This window comes from Pithys albifrons, chromosome 6, assembly GCF_047495875.1.
Source record: "Pithys albifrons albifrons isolate INPA30051 chromosome 6, PitAlb_v1, whole genome shotgun sequence".
Classification (NCBI taxonomy): domain Eukaryota; kingdom Metazoa; phylum Chordata; class Aves; order Passeriformes; family Thamnophilidae; genus Pithys; species Pithys albifrons.
This window is the reverse complement of record NC_092463.1, coordinates 55,764,407-55,781,107: the sequence shown is the minus strand read 5'-3', so window position 1 is coordinate 55,781,107 and position 16,701 is coordinate 55,764,407. Positions and strand designations below refer to the sequence as shown.

General features: G+C 41.4%; 1 protein-coding gene across 1 annotated transcript in view; it reads left to right on the top strand.

Moving 5' to 3' along the window:
• The first annotated feature begins 9,611 nt into the window (after window positions 1-9,611).
• DKK3 (dickkopf WNT signaling pathway inhibitor 3) overlaps window positions 9,612-16,701 on the top strand; it is a 31,578-nt gene continuing 24,488 nt past the window's right edge. The window contains exons 1-3 of the mRNA XM_071558986.1: window positions 9,612-9,825; window positions 11,600-11,737; window positions 12,252-12,335. Coding sequence (XP_071415087.1) covers window positions 9,643-9,825; window positions 11,600-11,737; window positions 12,252-12,335 — 405 coding nt within the window. The 5' untranslated portion in view covers window positions 9,612-9,642. The remainder of the gene's footprint in view (window positions 9,826-11,599; window positions 11,738-12,251; window positions 12,336-16,701) is intronic.

Genomic DNA, 16,701 nt, shown 5'->3' with positions numbered 1-16,701 from the left:
GACATGCATGGAGGGACACAGGGAGGATGTCTCCCAAATCTTAATGGTCTGGGAGGGCTACCAGGGTGCATCACCTCTTCCTTTCCCTATGTCTTTCCCATGTCCTTAAACAGAAGTGAGATCTTGAGTCCCAGGTGATAATTTCTCATCAGTAAAGGAAAATTGCAGGAGAAATTGAGTGAACTGGTTTCCACAGAGGAATCCTTATTTTGTTGACTTTGACAACAACCTTGAGAAGTAGATGATGTGGTGAAATGGTGTGCTAAAGTAAAAAAAATACTCATGGAAAAAAATGGATTGTATAACGATACACAGACTCAGGAAAGGCAAGATGAAGGGGGTACCTGTATTTTCTTAATGAAATACATCCCTTTGTTCTGAATAATTCAACAGCTTTTTCTTGTGTACTTTAACAAAGACCATATGCAAGTTAAATATCAGTGCAGTAATGACTTTGTACTTCCACCAGCACCTCTGAAGATACACGGCCAGCTGAGAATACTGGCTAGTCTCAGCTTGACAAATGGATTAGAGCATCTTTAATTTATGAATTTTAAAAGTCAGACCATTCTGAATGAAGGATTCATATGGTTTTGTAGCCTTGGGGAAGAAACCAGCTGTAAATGGCTAACCTTTATTGTGGGATTTCTGTTCTCTTCTATTTAATACACAAACTTATTCACCATAACAACCACTAAAAACTGCCTGGCATGAAACAATAAAAAAAAAGACAGCAATACCCATCTTGAAGGAATACTAAGTCAAGGCACCCTCAATTCCACAATGGAAAGATGTGCAAAATACCACAGTTCAGAATGGTAAGCAATTTTAAAACTAGTGATATTGGAGCTGTTCCTCTTCTGTGGGTATAAATAATGACAAATCTGCTAAAATCTGTAAAAAGTACAATTCCCAATTTCAGCTTAAATTCTGTTCTGACTTTAATGAAATAAATAATGTGATGTTAGATACACATGCACAGGGGAAATAGGTTCACAACATATATTCAGAATAGGAAATGAGAAATCAGAGTATGCAAATGACTTTCTTTTAAGGTTTTATCACACTGTTTGCATTTTTCTTCATTTTGAAATGACAATGACATTAAACTAAGTTTTGAATACGTAGTAAACAAGAAAAATTGAACAATGATGCTCACTTACTGTATTAATTAGAAAGAGGTACCTTGTTAGGTCTGAATCAATTATAACTCATGTCTTTGATTATACTTTAACATACAGTTTTGTAATTCTCCTAATCCCATCAATGTTTATGATACATGGCCAAACACCATCTAGCCCAGCACTGACACAGCTTCACTAAAACTATGAGGAAGATTGGATTGCTTGTGATCAGGCAAATCCTAAATCAGCCTACTGGCTAGTGAGCCATCTACAAAATTGATGTTGCCAAGCTGTGAACTTCACGTGTATTTTGTCATTGCATACTTGCTTACCACGTTGAGAAAGGCTTGAGGAACAAATCATTGTGGGACCTTTGGGGATTTCTTGATGCCTAGACTCTGCAAAGGTCGAAGTGGGTGGCTGATACATGATGTTTTCCTAACACAACTATTATCTTTGTGGTTTCTGGTAGCACCAAGTGCAATTTATAACATAAAAGAGGAGAAAACTTGCTATATGACACATACTCTTGACCAAGGAATGAAAAATATTTTATCCTTATTGTGCTGATTTTGGTTGAGATAATTTTCCCCACAGTGGCTGGTATGGGGCTGTGTTTTGAACTTGTGCTGAACACAGGGTTGATAATATGGAGATGTTTTAGTTATTGCTGAGCAGAACTTGCTCAGACCCAAGGCCTTTGCTGCTTCTTACACTGCCCTGCTGGCAAGAAGGCTGGGGGTGCAGGAGAAGCTGGGAGGAGATACAGCCTGGACAGGTGACTCAAGGGACATTCCAGACCATGTGATATCATGTTCAGCATATAAAGCTGGGGGAAGCTGGGAGAAGCAGAAGGAAGGAGAGGATGTTTGGAGTGATGGCATTTGTCACCCAAGCCACCATAAGGTGTGATGGAGCCCAGCTTTCCTAGAGATGGCTAAGTCTGCCAGCCCTTGGGAAGTGGGGAATTAATTACTTGTTTTCCTGCTTTGTTTGTGCACATGGCTTTTACTTTACCTATTCAACTGTCTTTATCTCAACCCATGAGTTTTCTCACTTTAACCCTTCTAATTCTCTCCCACACCCCACTGCAGGGGAGTGAATGAATGAGCAGCTGTGTGGGGCTTGGTTGTCAACTGGGGTTAAATGACATTTATGCACAACCAAAGAACCATTGCAGATTAGACTCCCATTCTCTGTTTCTCACTATGCATTTTGTTTGTTCTTCTCCTATGGCTTTTATTCCATGCAAGCACATTTTCTATTTTCATTCTCTTTTAAATTAGCTTCAGGCACTCCTCCCTCACTCATTTTCTTTTCTTACTTAGGTTTTTGTTTCCCTGCTAAAGCTTCACTGTCTTGTTCATGTGACTTTCTTTCATACCATCACTCCCAAGTGCTTTCTCTCCACCAAGTGCTTTCTCTCCACAGTTCCTCCTTCACACTGTCCCTGTTTTCCCACAGAAGGGCCAATCTTCTCACTGTCACTTCAAAAAACCTCTCTACTGCTCTAAATTCTCCTTCTATGAGTTCCTGTTTACCTTACTCCAACTCATTTAATCTCTTACTATATTTGGTTGCTTCTCTTGCAGGCACTTTCTTCACTAAGGTACTTCATGAGTTTGCCTGATTCTCACAGCAGCTCTTTGCCCAGTTCTGGATTTGTCTGTCCCAGCTCTCATATAAACATCATGTTTGTCCATAGTACAATTTCCAGAAGCAGAATAGGAGACCTGGACCTGGGAGATGAGGTCTGTACCAAGACTTAAAACATACCTAATTTCATGTTACAAAGAGCTGAAGCTCTTTGACAGGACTGGTCAGCAAGTGATGCCATGAAGTAAGACTGAAAAATTTGACTCTAAGTTGGCTTCTCTCTACACATATCCCCTCCAAGGAAAAGGGGACCTGCCTCCTTATGCTATCCAGGCAGTATAATTGAACAGTGGCTTGGAAGGATCCCCTCAGAATGGCTTGTTGATACCCAACCCTCTTGCTTTTCAGAACTAGTATCAACAAATCTATCAACTATCTGCCTGCTGCAAACTGACTGATTCATTCATTTCATAGGAATTACTAAAAAACTTCTAGCCACCTCTTTGTGATTTGAAATACACTCAAAAAAAGAGCAGGAGGAAGAGATTCTTTATTTCACTCACAGTTTTCTTAATCCCAAAGTCTTAAAAGCATGAAATACTGTGACAGTCCTCATGAGAATGTATCTATAGACTGTCAGCTGACACTTTCCTCCCTCCCCAAGAAAAAAGATCTGTACACTTATGTAAAAAGGATTTACATTTTCATTTATCAGGCAATATTGCACTTCCTGGATAGTGAGAAAAATCTGGCATGCTGAATTTTTGAAGTGCAAATTGATTGTATAAAATCATAGAATCATTTAGATTGGAAAAGACCTTTAAGATCATTGAGTCCAATGATTAACCTAACACTGCCAAGCCCACCACTAAACCATGTCCCTAAGTGCATGTCTGAATGCACATGGACAATGTACTTGAGAAACAGAAAGATTCCCACCCACTGCCTTGGACTTATGTATTAGAAATAGAAATAAATACCTTAATACTTCCTCATAACTTTCAGAACCTTATTGCCACATGACATTATTTTTAAATGGAGGCAATGTCTTGGAGTGGCATTTAGAGTACACAGGCCATGTACAAGAACACAGCCATTTGCCTGTGTACATAATTTGCACTTATGATTTGCAGGAAAGAGTCCTTACCAGGCTCTGCGGTCCATGTAAGTCACAACAAATTCAATATGCTGTATTTCTGTGGTCTGGGAAGCAGATACAATTTAGAGGTTTCATCTGGTTTCTTGTCACAACTCTAAAAACATCAGGTAGGTGACTCACTGCTCCATCTGCTCTGGGCATGAGTAAATGATACAAGGCAAGGCACGCTGCAAAAAAAAAGGCATTGTTGATTAGTTAGGTTCTCACCAGTTAAAACCTGCAGTACCTTTAAAAGAAAATACAGTCTACAATGCAATAAAAACGAGATCAAAGTATGTTCATATTCCAAATATATAGCTGCTGTCTTGCTAAATAATGTGCCGTTAAAACTGAACAATATTTGTATTTGCATAATTCTATTTTTATCTGGGTAAAGTACAGCTGTGTTTGAAAAGACTGTTAAAGACATCCTGTGTGCTGATAGATCAGTATCTCATGACTCCTTGGCATACAGTAATCTAACTACTGGAAAATTTAATGATCATCCATTGGAAAGCCAAAAGGAGATAATAGAGCTCCAGTCTCAACTCTGCAGCTGTGAACATAAAACTAATACAAGTTCTCTTCTCCTTCAAGAAAATAAAATTAAGCAAACACCAAATCTTTTCTGCAATCTGTTCAATAAAGGCCCATATGATGTACACCTACACCTGAACATTACTCTGGTTCTGACAAGATGTGAAGATAAATACAATAACTGCTCATAATCAAACCTATGTGTGATACTTCTGTACGTTTTTAGTAACATCTTACTACTTTGTAATTTAATCATCTCACAGAGCAAGTTAATTTAAGCAAGAATGAGGCACAGGCATTTCCAAAGAGTATTAAATTAGAAAATTTTCTGGACCCTTATTTCCAGGAAAACTCAGTGTGTTGCCCTTTCTCTTGTTGCAGTTCAGTTTCTCTCAAACATATGTTAGCATTTCAGTATCCTTTACACCTGTTCACTTGAGAAAGATCTGACAAGACTGTGGTCATTAACTGACTCTGCTCTAATTGCTTTGAAATCCCTAATTCTGTCCTAATCTTCCCTAAAGCTCCTAGATGTCAGGTTGAGCTTAAAAATTTTATATATGTTTAATGTATAAGAATGGTCAGAAAGTTAAACACTGAGTTGAATCAGCAAAATAAGTGTGGGATTTTATACATAAAGTTATTAAATCTTGACATTTACAAGTTTCCATGCTGTAAAACCTCATGTGAGTAGAAAAACATTTATACTACAACTTGGAGCTTTATATGCCCAAGCAATCTGATACAACAAATTACCAGTAAAAAGAGTAGACAATCAATACTGTTTTCATGTTTTAATCTGTTTGGAGAGTGTCTCTTCCATGGAAACCCCTAACAGATACTGTACTAATAAAGCAAACAGCTTCATAAGATAATTATACTTACTGCTGACATCCTGAACATCCTGGACTGACTCCAGCCATGTGGTACAGTCTCTGGGAGGAAATTCCCATGAACAGCCTGAACACATACAGCTTAAAATGGTAGAAACTGCAAACTTCACTGGTGTTAATTCCCTCCCTTAATTCTGCTCTCCCTCTCTCATGCTCTCCTTCCCCCTTCAGCAGGGAATTAAAGATTTGTTTCTGGAATTTTTGCCTGCTGGTGATAGATTTTTTCTTTGTTGTACAGATGTTTGATGTTGTTTATACTCACATACTTCAGAAGTTTGCCTTTGCTTTTTATATTATAGGTTGCATATTAGCCAGACATCTTGCTATTCTTTTTTTCCGCAGCTAACTAATTGATTGATTGTTCACAGTACAATTGCTGTAGAGGGAAGGGATCTCTATTAATTAATTGGTAAATGGACATGCAAAATAACAGATGTTTGAAACACAGAAAACATACTAGAATAAACTGCCTTTAAATGAATAAACAATGCGTGGGAAAAAAATAAATCAAAGATGCACAACCCCCTACCCTGCTGCTTTCAGGAACAATGGTCTTTTGTCTCAAAACTCATCCAATCAGAAGGTGGTTTTTGTTCTCCAGAAGCACTGATTCAGATGATGTCTGCTTTGACAAGAGTTCATTCCCCATAACAGGGGGCCGGCTTTGCCTCAAATCCACCTTAAGGGTCTTGTATTGACTCTGATCTAAGTCTTACAAATTCTTTTTATGTGCTATCTCTGGAAAATGCTTTTTCTATGTATGTATGTGTTCCAAAATTATTCCATCTCATCTTATCCAAAGCCTAAGAATAAATTATATATTGGCAAAAGGATTGTATGTGTTTTTGTGTAACGTATGGGGGTTTTGTGCAATATGTATGTTCAGGGAGAGATGATTTTTAGCTATGTTGGTTTGTCTTAGAAAATGATGAGCTGTCTGGGTTGCACCTTAGCTGTGAAAATTTGTTATAGTCCAAAACATATTCACAGACATCTTTGAGCTAACTTAATTTAAAGAAGACTTTGCTCCAGTCTGACATAATAACATGCTATTCATGGTTAATCCTATGTCCCAGCAGCACGCTTTTAAACAGAAGCGATATGTTCCATAGACATGACTTCCTTCCTGCCGTAAAAATACAGCAGAGAGATTACAGGGTTCTGTTACATAGAATACAAATTAATTTTTACTTTTTTTTTAGTATTTTTTGTGGTTGTCACTGTTGCTCTAATCATAGAAGATAAAAATAGTAGAACAAATTACCAGAAGAGGTGACGAACGCTACAAACTCCTTCTGATACTCAATAATTCTCTTTAGAGTGTAAGTCCCTCTGGAATTCTTGGGAATTTTCCCACTAACCTCAGTGGGAGATAACACAGGTTTAACTTCCTCAGTATAAGTAATTAAATACTCAAGCTGAATTAAATATGTAATTAAAGTACATAAGGCTCTGATTTATGTTGTATCTCAGTACAACAATACAAGCAGAGCTATTTTCTGCACTATCGCACACAGACTATAAAGATGCAATTTTCTACCTGGGCACTCAAATTCTTATGAAAAAAAATAAACCCATGTTACCTGCACACTCTACTATAACTTAACTACTAGAATAGGAGCACAGGCTTAGTGGTTGATCGTAATGCAACAACATAAACAGAAGTGTGCACCATCAAAATTGTGGATAAATCATTTTGCAGAGGCACTCAGGACTGAGCCAAAAAAGGAAGGCAAAGATTAATCTTTATAAAATCTAATTTTTAGGTGCAGTACCATCTACATCATTTTTTTTCCTCTTAGTTTGCAACACCCCTATACCCAGCAGATCAAGGGATACTGAAGGGAAAAGCACAGAGCTCCAAACCCAAGGAAGAGTCTGATGATGCTGGGAATCACGTCAGGCTGCTGGCATAGCACCGTACCCTCATGTCTTTCAGCGGGGCTGATGAGCTTAGGCACATCATGGGAGCACTGTGAACTAGATCTGCTTTGTGATCACCTGGCTCAACAAATGAACAAAGCATGTCACCCCCATGCCCGTGGCTGTCCTTGAAGATATAGTTAGAGGTGCAGGGGACTTCAGCAGCTCTGGGGTGAAGTGTAAATCCAAGGAGGCACTCTACGTGTCTTGGGGGTTCAGCTTAGGAGACATCATTTGTCTCTCTCGGCTATAATCATAGTCTGCCTAAAGCCTTGTGTGCTCAAGGTGAAGCAAACCAAGTTGACAGAGGAAAAACAGAAGAGTTATTCCGCACTGCCTTCAGGTGCAGATCTTCCACTCTGGCATACATCCTCACCACTCAACTTAATCCCTGTTCAGAGAAAGCTCACTCGAAGGAGCTAGAAAAACTGAGTTCAAATCCATTAAAACAGTCAGAGTAACTGTGATTGCATTGTAAGCTTATTCCACAGTCCTTCCCCATACTGAAAGATGAATGTAGTCTTGATTCCCTGAATTAATACTGAATAAAGTGTATGCTGCAGCTTCTTGATAATTGGCCAAACCATGCATGACTTCATTTCCTGTCAGCCCTGTCAATGTCAGAGTTGGTTTTCCTAAGCCACATTCCTTGAAGGCAGCATGGGAGAGTCTTGCCAAGCCAGAGTTTGGGACTGTGGCCCTTGTCTCTCTGCAAGAGAGTGAGACTTTAGCTCTTTAGACCTACTTTTTCTAAACTATTTAGGCAAATAACACGTATGCTTGGATTGTTTGCAAAAGTGGTTTGGGGCCCAAATTTACAAAGATATTACAAAGAAGTATCAAGATTCTAATCTACTTCCTTGAGAATCTGATGACTATGTGCCTTTGAGAATCTGGGCCTCAAGTATTTTTTAAAATGTTTTCATTGTACCCAATCTAACCTTCAGCTACTCCTCAAGACTAAGGAAATTAACATTCTAAATGTTACGTGTCACTTCTGCATTGTCAATGCTATGAAGCTGATTTGAGGCAGTGGATGAACTGGAAACCTAACCATACAGACTGAGGTAGAAAAGAGGAGTATCTTGGCTAAACATTTCTCTACCAGTACAGGATTGTTCCATATGCCATAACTTCCTGAAATGTGATGAAACACAGTTTAACTACTGAATGATTCCAGATAGCTCCTAACCTTCTTTATCCCTTAAATTGTGTAATCCAAGAGGTTGGCAGCTATGAAAACTCAGACTATTGTACCAGTACACTAAGATTTATAGTGTGTCCAGAATGAAACCTTCTGTTGCAATGAACAGAAGCATGATGTGCTATGGCTGGGAGACTGAGGGAAGGCTTTCCCTCTGTGGACACAGAGGCCTTCCCATCTCTGCTGCTCTCTACTGCATTTCTGCCAGCATTCAGAGCTGCTTGAAGCTGCCTTAGCCTGCCAGTAGCAGTGGGTTTATACTGTTAGTTATTGTAATAACGTGCTTGCAGGAAATTTTCAGGACTGAAATAGTTTACTCACCATTACCTCTCACCCAGGCTCCAAAATAAACTGAGACTTACAGGACAGTTCTCTCTTGGCACAACAGAGCTGTCCCAGAGCAGTGAGGTGAATGCAGCAATCTGTCCATGAAGTTCTTGGGGTGAAGCACAAAAAGGAAAAGTAATGTGGAAATTCGGGAAGACACACATAGATATAAAATTATGATGTTGCCCAAATATTTAAAAAATCAAAAGAACTTTGAAAGGAATCAGTCAGGGAGAGTGGGTTGCTGGCCAGCCAGCTGCAGGATGTGTCACTGCTCTGAGACCGAGCTGGCCCTCGGAGCTGAAAACATCTTTTGAGAACATTCATTGGAGCCTGGAAAGCAAAACACATTATGGAGGTGCTACTCAGCTCCCACCGGCCCCTTCGCATGAAACCTGTTCAAAACACCGAGAGAAGGAGGATCCCAGGTCTGACGGGGAAACTCGCACAGCTGCTTTCCCTCAGCATTTCCCCCTTTGCCTCAGCATCTCCCCCTTTGCCTCAGCATCTCCCCCTGTCCCTCAGCATTTCCCCCTTTGCCTCAGCATCTCCTCCTTTGCCTCAGCATCTCCTCCTTTGCCTCAGCATCTCCCCCTGTCCCTCAGCATCTCCCCGTCCCTCAGCATTTCCCCCTTTGCCTCAGCATCTCCCCCTGTCCCTCAGAATCTCTTCCCTTCTGTCCTCCCCGCTAACCCCAGGGTGAGTTTTTCTGCCCAGGGCCCCGCTCCCGGCCCTGCCTCCCGCACGCCGAGGGCCGGGGGCTCCAGCCGGGGCTGCGGGGCCGAACCAGCGCTGCGGTGCCGCCGCTCCCGCCCCGCCCCGCCCCGGCTCCGCCTGCCAGCCCGCACCGCGGAGCGGCCCCGGCGGGAGCGTGAGAGGGAGCGGAGCGGCAGCAGAGCGATGCGGCGGCGAGCGGGGCCGGGGCGGCGATGGGCGCTGCTATGGGCGCTGCTGTGGACCCTGTGCTGCGCCGCGGCGAGCGGCGAAGGGCGGCGAAGGGCCGCCAGCCTGGGCGAGATGCTGCGGGAGGTGGAGGCGCTGATGGAGGACACGCAGCACAAGCTGCGCAACGCGGTGCAGGAGGTGAGGGGGCAGCGAGGGGTGGGTGGGGAGGTTCCTTTGTCCCGCACCTCCCCGCACCTGCCGGCCAGCAGCGCCCACAGCATCACCCGCGCTCGGCGGGTCCTGCCAGAGCCGCCCGATGCGGGGACAAAAGAGCCGGCCCTCGCCCCTCCGGGAGGAGCCGCGGCCCGGGATGGGACCTGCGCGCTCCCGGAATTCCCCCAGCTCCGAGCTCGCTGTCCCCAGTTGCGGAGGTCCCTGGCAGCCTCCCCGCCCGCTCCTCGCATCGCGCCCGGCTCCGGATTCGCCGTGTGCGGGCATCGCGGGGCTGGTTGGCCGCGCACAGCCGCCCTCCCGCAGCTGAGTGGGCGGACAGCGAGGCGAAGGTGCGGGCAAACTGTCCGTCTGGATCCCAGGGTGGGAAAGTAACAGTACGTGGCGAGGGGAGGAGTGAAGGGAAGAATTGCTTGTATTGTCTTCGTAGAGCAGGAACTAAGGCGTACGAGGGTATCCCAAATCAGGATTCAAAGCTGTGAGACTGTCCTAGAAACACGTGCGGAGAGGCAGCTCGCTTGTTATGTAGTCCGTGTCTTGATCTCAAATTGCTGCCCCAGAATAGCACAGGACCTGTTTCAAAGCCGAGAACTGAGACCGGACCCCAAGACATTGTTTTATCACTTGTCAAAAGACCTCGTCCCTGCTCTCTTCTTTCTTGTGTGTTTTTTCCCCTTCATAGTTAGAATCTTCCAGGTTCTCTTTTCTTCTCATTGAGAAATACATAGTCAAAAAAACCTTGTCACTAACAACCTGCTGGGGAAACAGACCCTGGTTTATTATAATTAGATAATTTCTGAACTGTTATCTGGACAGTTGCTGAAGAGTGCCTCTGTCATCCACTTCACTTAGACTGCAAACACATGGGGACAAACCATTCTTTCCAGTGCCGTAAATATGCTTAGTTATAAATAAGGATGTTGCCAAACTTACTGCCTGCTTTACTTCTCCTGTAGTCAGTTCTAAATTGAGGAATGGCCTCTGTACAGCCCACAGTGTGTACTGTTTGAGCTGTGTCTTAGCAGATAAATGCTTTACACTTTAAAAGATTTGCAGCTGTTGTTTAAAATAAACAGACACACCAAAAAGAGTTTTGTCTTGAGAAAAATTCAGTTGTTTGGCCTGGCTGAACTTGTGGCCCCCTAGCTCTGTTACAGTGGTTGCAAATAACAAAGGGATACAATTTATTCAGTTTGTGTTGTTTGCAAGACTCATGCCCTTCTTCATCTGGCAAATAAAGACAGTGGGAACTGAAACAGAGAATGAAATTCTGCATGTATGCACCCTCATCTATAAGACGGCTTCTGTTGATTTCAAGCGGCTTTGTATAAGTCTCTCTGTCCTGCCAGATATTTTCTCTTCTTTGTCAGATAGAAAAGTGTGTCTTGTATCTCCAGTGATCTGGCAAACATGGAAAGGTGGGCTCCTGACTGGCATCAGTCTGTGCAGATACCAGTTGTTATGAGTCTGGACACTTTTTCCTCACAGGACAGGTTTTGGCTTAAGCAGCCCAGAGCTTAAGGGTTTAGCTTGACTCTGTTTTTCTAGTCCATTAGAAGAGCTGCTGTGGTCAGTGTCTGAAGCAGCTGAGTAAGCGTTCTCACCCAGGGGCATCTGTGCTAACAGCAGCACATAATTAAACAGCGTGTTACGGAGGGTTGGACAAAAAGCTTTGCTTCTTCTTTTTTGTGTCATTATTGCCAATTTTCAGTTGTTTGTTTGTTTGTTTTAAATTTGGCAGATGGAAGCTGAAGAGGAAGGGGCAAAAAAACTGTCAGAAGTAAACTTTGAAAACTTACCTCCCAACTACCATAATGAGTCCAACACAGAAACCAGAATTGGTAACAGAACTGTTCAGACTCATCAAGAAATTGATAAGGTATGAGAACGCATATATCTGGTGAGCTGTTCATTCTTGCACACCTTTTCTACAAAAGTAAAAACAATTTTGCATGTTTTGGGGAGGAATAAAGTAACTGGGAGCATAAACTTTCCTGATGATAATTACTTTAGGGTTTTATTGTATCTTAATGTGCTTGACTGGTCACTGTGTAAGGACACGTCATAAAAGGTTAATGTGAAATAATAATTTATTTTGAAAAAAAGGTGCCTGCTAAAACCAGAACACAGCTACAGCTATTGCTTGGGTCATAAAAGAATGACCATGTCCTGCTCAGTTAGCTTCATTATAGTGACATTTTAAATAGATAAGGAGGTAGCCTTGTCATCTACATTTCCCCATCAGATTAGTATTTAGTACAAGTGACAGCAAACTGAGGAAAAAAGGAGGGGATGGGAGTGGGTTAATTATTGTAGAATGTAGGACTGGGAGTAACAAAGGACTAATAAAAAATACAGTTGCGTATTTTGTTCTTCTTCTTTTGTTGTATCAGGTTACAGATAATAAAACTGGATCAACGTTTTTTTCTGAAACAGTAATTACATCTGTAAGAGATGGAGAAAACAAAAGAAATCATGTAAGTGAACACATTTTCTCCTTTTGAAAATCAAACAAATACTTGGGGTTCATTGTTCAGAAGATAATGACACGGTTCACCTAACAAAATTTTGGAGTACTTTAAAACATGCACAACCATTGAGGCAAGTAGTCAAAATTGTTTGTGTTTTTTAATTAATTTAACTTGGGGATATTATGAATTGGAAGTTTCAGTGAGGTGTTTGATCTGAATATTCAATTTGTCTGTCAAGTGTAAATGTTAAAAATAGTAAAGACAGTTACACAGCCCTTTCCAGTGAGTGTGACTGTAACACTTAGTATAACAGTGCTCGTCCTTCATTAAAGAAATTGCTTCATTAACTTTTAACACTAGAAAACAAACCCCCAAATCTTCTGTTGGGGGGGGGGGGGGCGAGTCTGTGGAACAATACATGGCTCTGTTTGCTTTTTAGCCTAACTCAGTGATGGACAACTGGTTGTGAAGTGTCACTTTGGGGAGGGGAAAGAGGTGGGACAAAAAATCCCCGTCCCCTCAGGAAGTACAGTTGTTTAAGTATTCTCAAAGAAGTTTAAAAGATCAAGAATATTCTTTACATGAGTCTTGCAAATTGATACACTTGCTACACATCAGTAGTCCCATGAGAAGTTCAGCATGTACCACTACTTAGAATGACTGTTAGGTTTATTTTGACTACAGTCTTACCAAAATGAACTTTTTTTGGTGCTCTTACTAAGAGTGGGCTTGCCAGTGTTTCCTGGGATAGCTGGTTTCATCTGACCAGTAGTTTGTGGTTTAATTTAGTTTAACGTGCCCTGGATTTTTTCAGTGTAACTTACTTGTAGATTTTTCACAGAAGCAGCTCTGTAACTATTTTATAAAACATTGAGAAAAAGAAAAGAATTATGGCAGTAGTTCCTATTTTTAATGGGCATAAACCCTGAAATTAGTGCAAAGTTCCTTATAAACTTCATATGTCAAGGGACATCTGCATTTTCCATATGGGAAGGTTTCCTCACTTACCAAGCCAGTGTTCCATCAAGAACTAATACTGTTATTAGTGTTCCTGCTCAAGAATTTGAGGGCTGAAGGCAAAATTTGTCAAACTTCATGGTGGCAGTCCTTACAGAGGAAGCATAATCAGAACTGATCACGTTAGCTCATAGTCACTTAAATCCTGGGGTGTGTTATTCATCAACATCCTTACTGCAGCAGCTGCTGAAACAAAACTTCATTTGTTAATGGTTTTTCCCCTCTCACACTCATTTTGAACTTTTGACGTGCCCACGGTACAAGCACCTTATTTAGAAGTTGCCAAGTTAGAGAAAAAGCTAAAAGGGAAAAGCAATCTACAGACACACTTGGTTGTTATTTAAGGAGAGCGGGCAAACACACATATTTAATTTGACTAAGAAATGCCTAACAGAAGTAACTCTGAAAATACTTGAAAACCTTAAACATTAGGGAGGAATTTGAATTGGTTTTGGTGGTAGAAGGGTGAAGAACTATTGTAGAAGTAATGCAATTGAGAATTGGAAAATTTGGGTTACTGCAAAAAAAAAAATGTTCTGCTGAGGAGATCTACCACATGGAAGAAAAATTTTGTCCAAAATAAAAAGCACTACTGCTTAGATCTGTAAACTTAAGGCAAAAGTATTGGGAAATGAGTTGCAGATATCTTTGCACTGTCTCCTTAGATTATTTGTATGTACATTAATTTTCATACTGTGGGATGTCCCTTTCACTTCCCAGGCTGCAGGCTTTGCAGTAGTGTAAGACTAATTCTGCTGCTTTGCTGCTAATTTCAAATGTGAGCAACAAAGTAATACACGTGTAGGTTTTATATTCTCCAGGCAGTTAAAGAGGAAACCTTTTGAGATTTGTTTGGAGATTATCTCAGTGATGTTTAAATACAGCTCATATATACTGTTCCGTAGTACACACCCTTACTAGCCATTAGTGATTCATCCTGATGGGCACCTCAACACAGCAGGAGGTTTGTGCAATTGTAGTTGTGAGTAGTGACAGTCATTTGAAAAGGGTGATCCTGACATCTCCATCTGGGTGCAGAGACTGTGGTAGCAGAGGCTGTAGGGAGCCAACCCCTGGGAACTGCACCTCAGTTCTGGTGCCACTCCCAGAGCCTTCAGAATGGTGTCTCCTTAGAATTGCACTCTTGTTTTTAGTTTTCACAGAATCACAGACTATTCTGAGTTGGAAGGGACCCACAGGATCATCGAGTCCAACTCTTAAGTCAATGGCCCACACAGGGGATTGAACCTATGACCTTGGCATTATTAAAACCAAGTTTTAACCAACTGAGCTAATTTTGATCTGCCAAGTAAAATAAATAGCCACATGCTATCACACAAGCTCAATTTTTATGCATGTAGGGAAGCAATGCTGAAAACTAACGTGGTTTCATAGGTTCAGTTTGTAGGCTAAGCTTATAAAAGTTAAGGATTCCCACAGCTCCTGCACTTTGGGTGCAAATTTGGGTGGTAAATATATGAATTTTCCACACACCTTCAGAAACTACATGCCCTGAAATTTAAACTCTATATAATTTATTACTGCAGTAATTTGTAATAACTGGAACCGTAGAACCCTCAGTTTACTTTTATTTTCTGAGCTAAGTTATAAGCCTCTGAAATCACTGAAAGTTTTTCATATGACAATTTTGGACTTTGAGACATAACACAAAAAGCTTCACAAGAAGGTAAAGATGTGTCTTGTGACAGATCTGCATTGCAATAATAAATCTATGTACTGGCTGGAATGAAATTCAACACTGGAGAAGCAGCTTCATGGAAAATAGGTTGTGCCTGCTTTTTAAATCACTTGTCCTCCCAAGGCAGGTACAAATACACATACATGTAGTGCGTATAAAGATATATATAAGCATATACACACAGTGCAGATACACTGTTATAGAATCACAGAGTCATTTAGATTGGAAAAGACCTCTGAGATCATTGAGTCCAACCTATGACTGAACACCACCTTGTCAACTAGACCATGGCACAAAGTGCCACATCCAGCCATTCTTGACCACCTTTAAGGGATGGTGATTCCATCACCTCCCTGGGCAGTCCATTTGAATGTTTAACAACTGTTTCCATTAAGAAATTGCTCCTGATGTTCAGCCTGAATCTCCTGGCACAGCTTGAGGCCAGTTCCTCGTGTCCTGTCACTTGTTTCCTGGGAGAAGAGGCTGACCCACACCTGACCCACACCTGCCTCCTTTCGTGTAGATGTAGAGAGCAATATGGTCCTTCCTGAGCCTCCTTTTCTCCAGGCTAACCACTCCCAGCTCCCTCAGCTGCTCCTCATAGGATTTATGCTCCAGACCCTTCACCAGCTTCATTGCCCTTCTCTAGATTTGCTCCAGCACCTCAGTGTATGTCCTGAATTGAGGGACCCAGAACTGGACACAGCACTTGAAACCTAAGAGAAACATAAGGCCTAATCTTACACACACACACTTTTCCTCTCCGACAGTATTTCTCCTTGGCTTCTCATCACAGAGTTATTCTCTTAAGACTGTTCTTTGATACTGCATGGCTCGTTTGACAGTATTTTTATGGCTAGAAGGCTATTGGTATTTTAAGTCTCCAGAAGAGGAGTTGGGCTGTTTGCCATTTCTGGCGATGCAGTCCAGTTCCTCAGAGGTGCTGCATTACTGGGAGGCGCCATTGACATTCCCAGACTCACATTCACTTTCTCAGATGTCAGGGAGGACTGGCAGTCACCCCCATAGATGTCAGGCTTTGTTCCAACAGACCTATGTCTTTAAAGAGGCCGAGCACAGGCAAGAGGTAGCTGGGTGGGCATAAAGTCTGAGGAGGGTTTTACATCTGTTTGTTCCTGGGTTTAAGGCTCAATTACTCTGCAATTTACTTCTCCAGGGAACATTGGTTAGCTTGCAAATTATTAATAGAGTATTTTCTGTCACAAGCTCAAGTATAGAATGCAGCAAAAATAACAGCATTCCTTGTTATCCTGTGGAAATCAAAACCTTTTCTACTTTGTTGACTAGACCTATTTCAGTTATGATACATTAGCCCAATCAATGAAAAGCAAGGATGAAAAGTAAAAGGAAAAAAAACTATGCTGGTAAGATTTGCTGCTAAAAAGATTAGTTGCATTTTTTCTCAATTACATTCAGAGTAGTATTTTATGTAAGCACTCTTCTAATTCAAAGCTATGTACCTGAGCTTTTTTCTTTACTCTATTGATGAATAAAACCCCCCAATATTTACTTTGTAGCAAGGTGTTGGGGTTTTTTGTTTCGTGGTTTGTTGTTTTTTGGTTGTTTTTTTTAATTCAGATTTTAATAGAAGTACATTTGGTAGCTTTCAATTCTCTTTCCTGAAAGAGGTTTTTT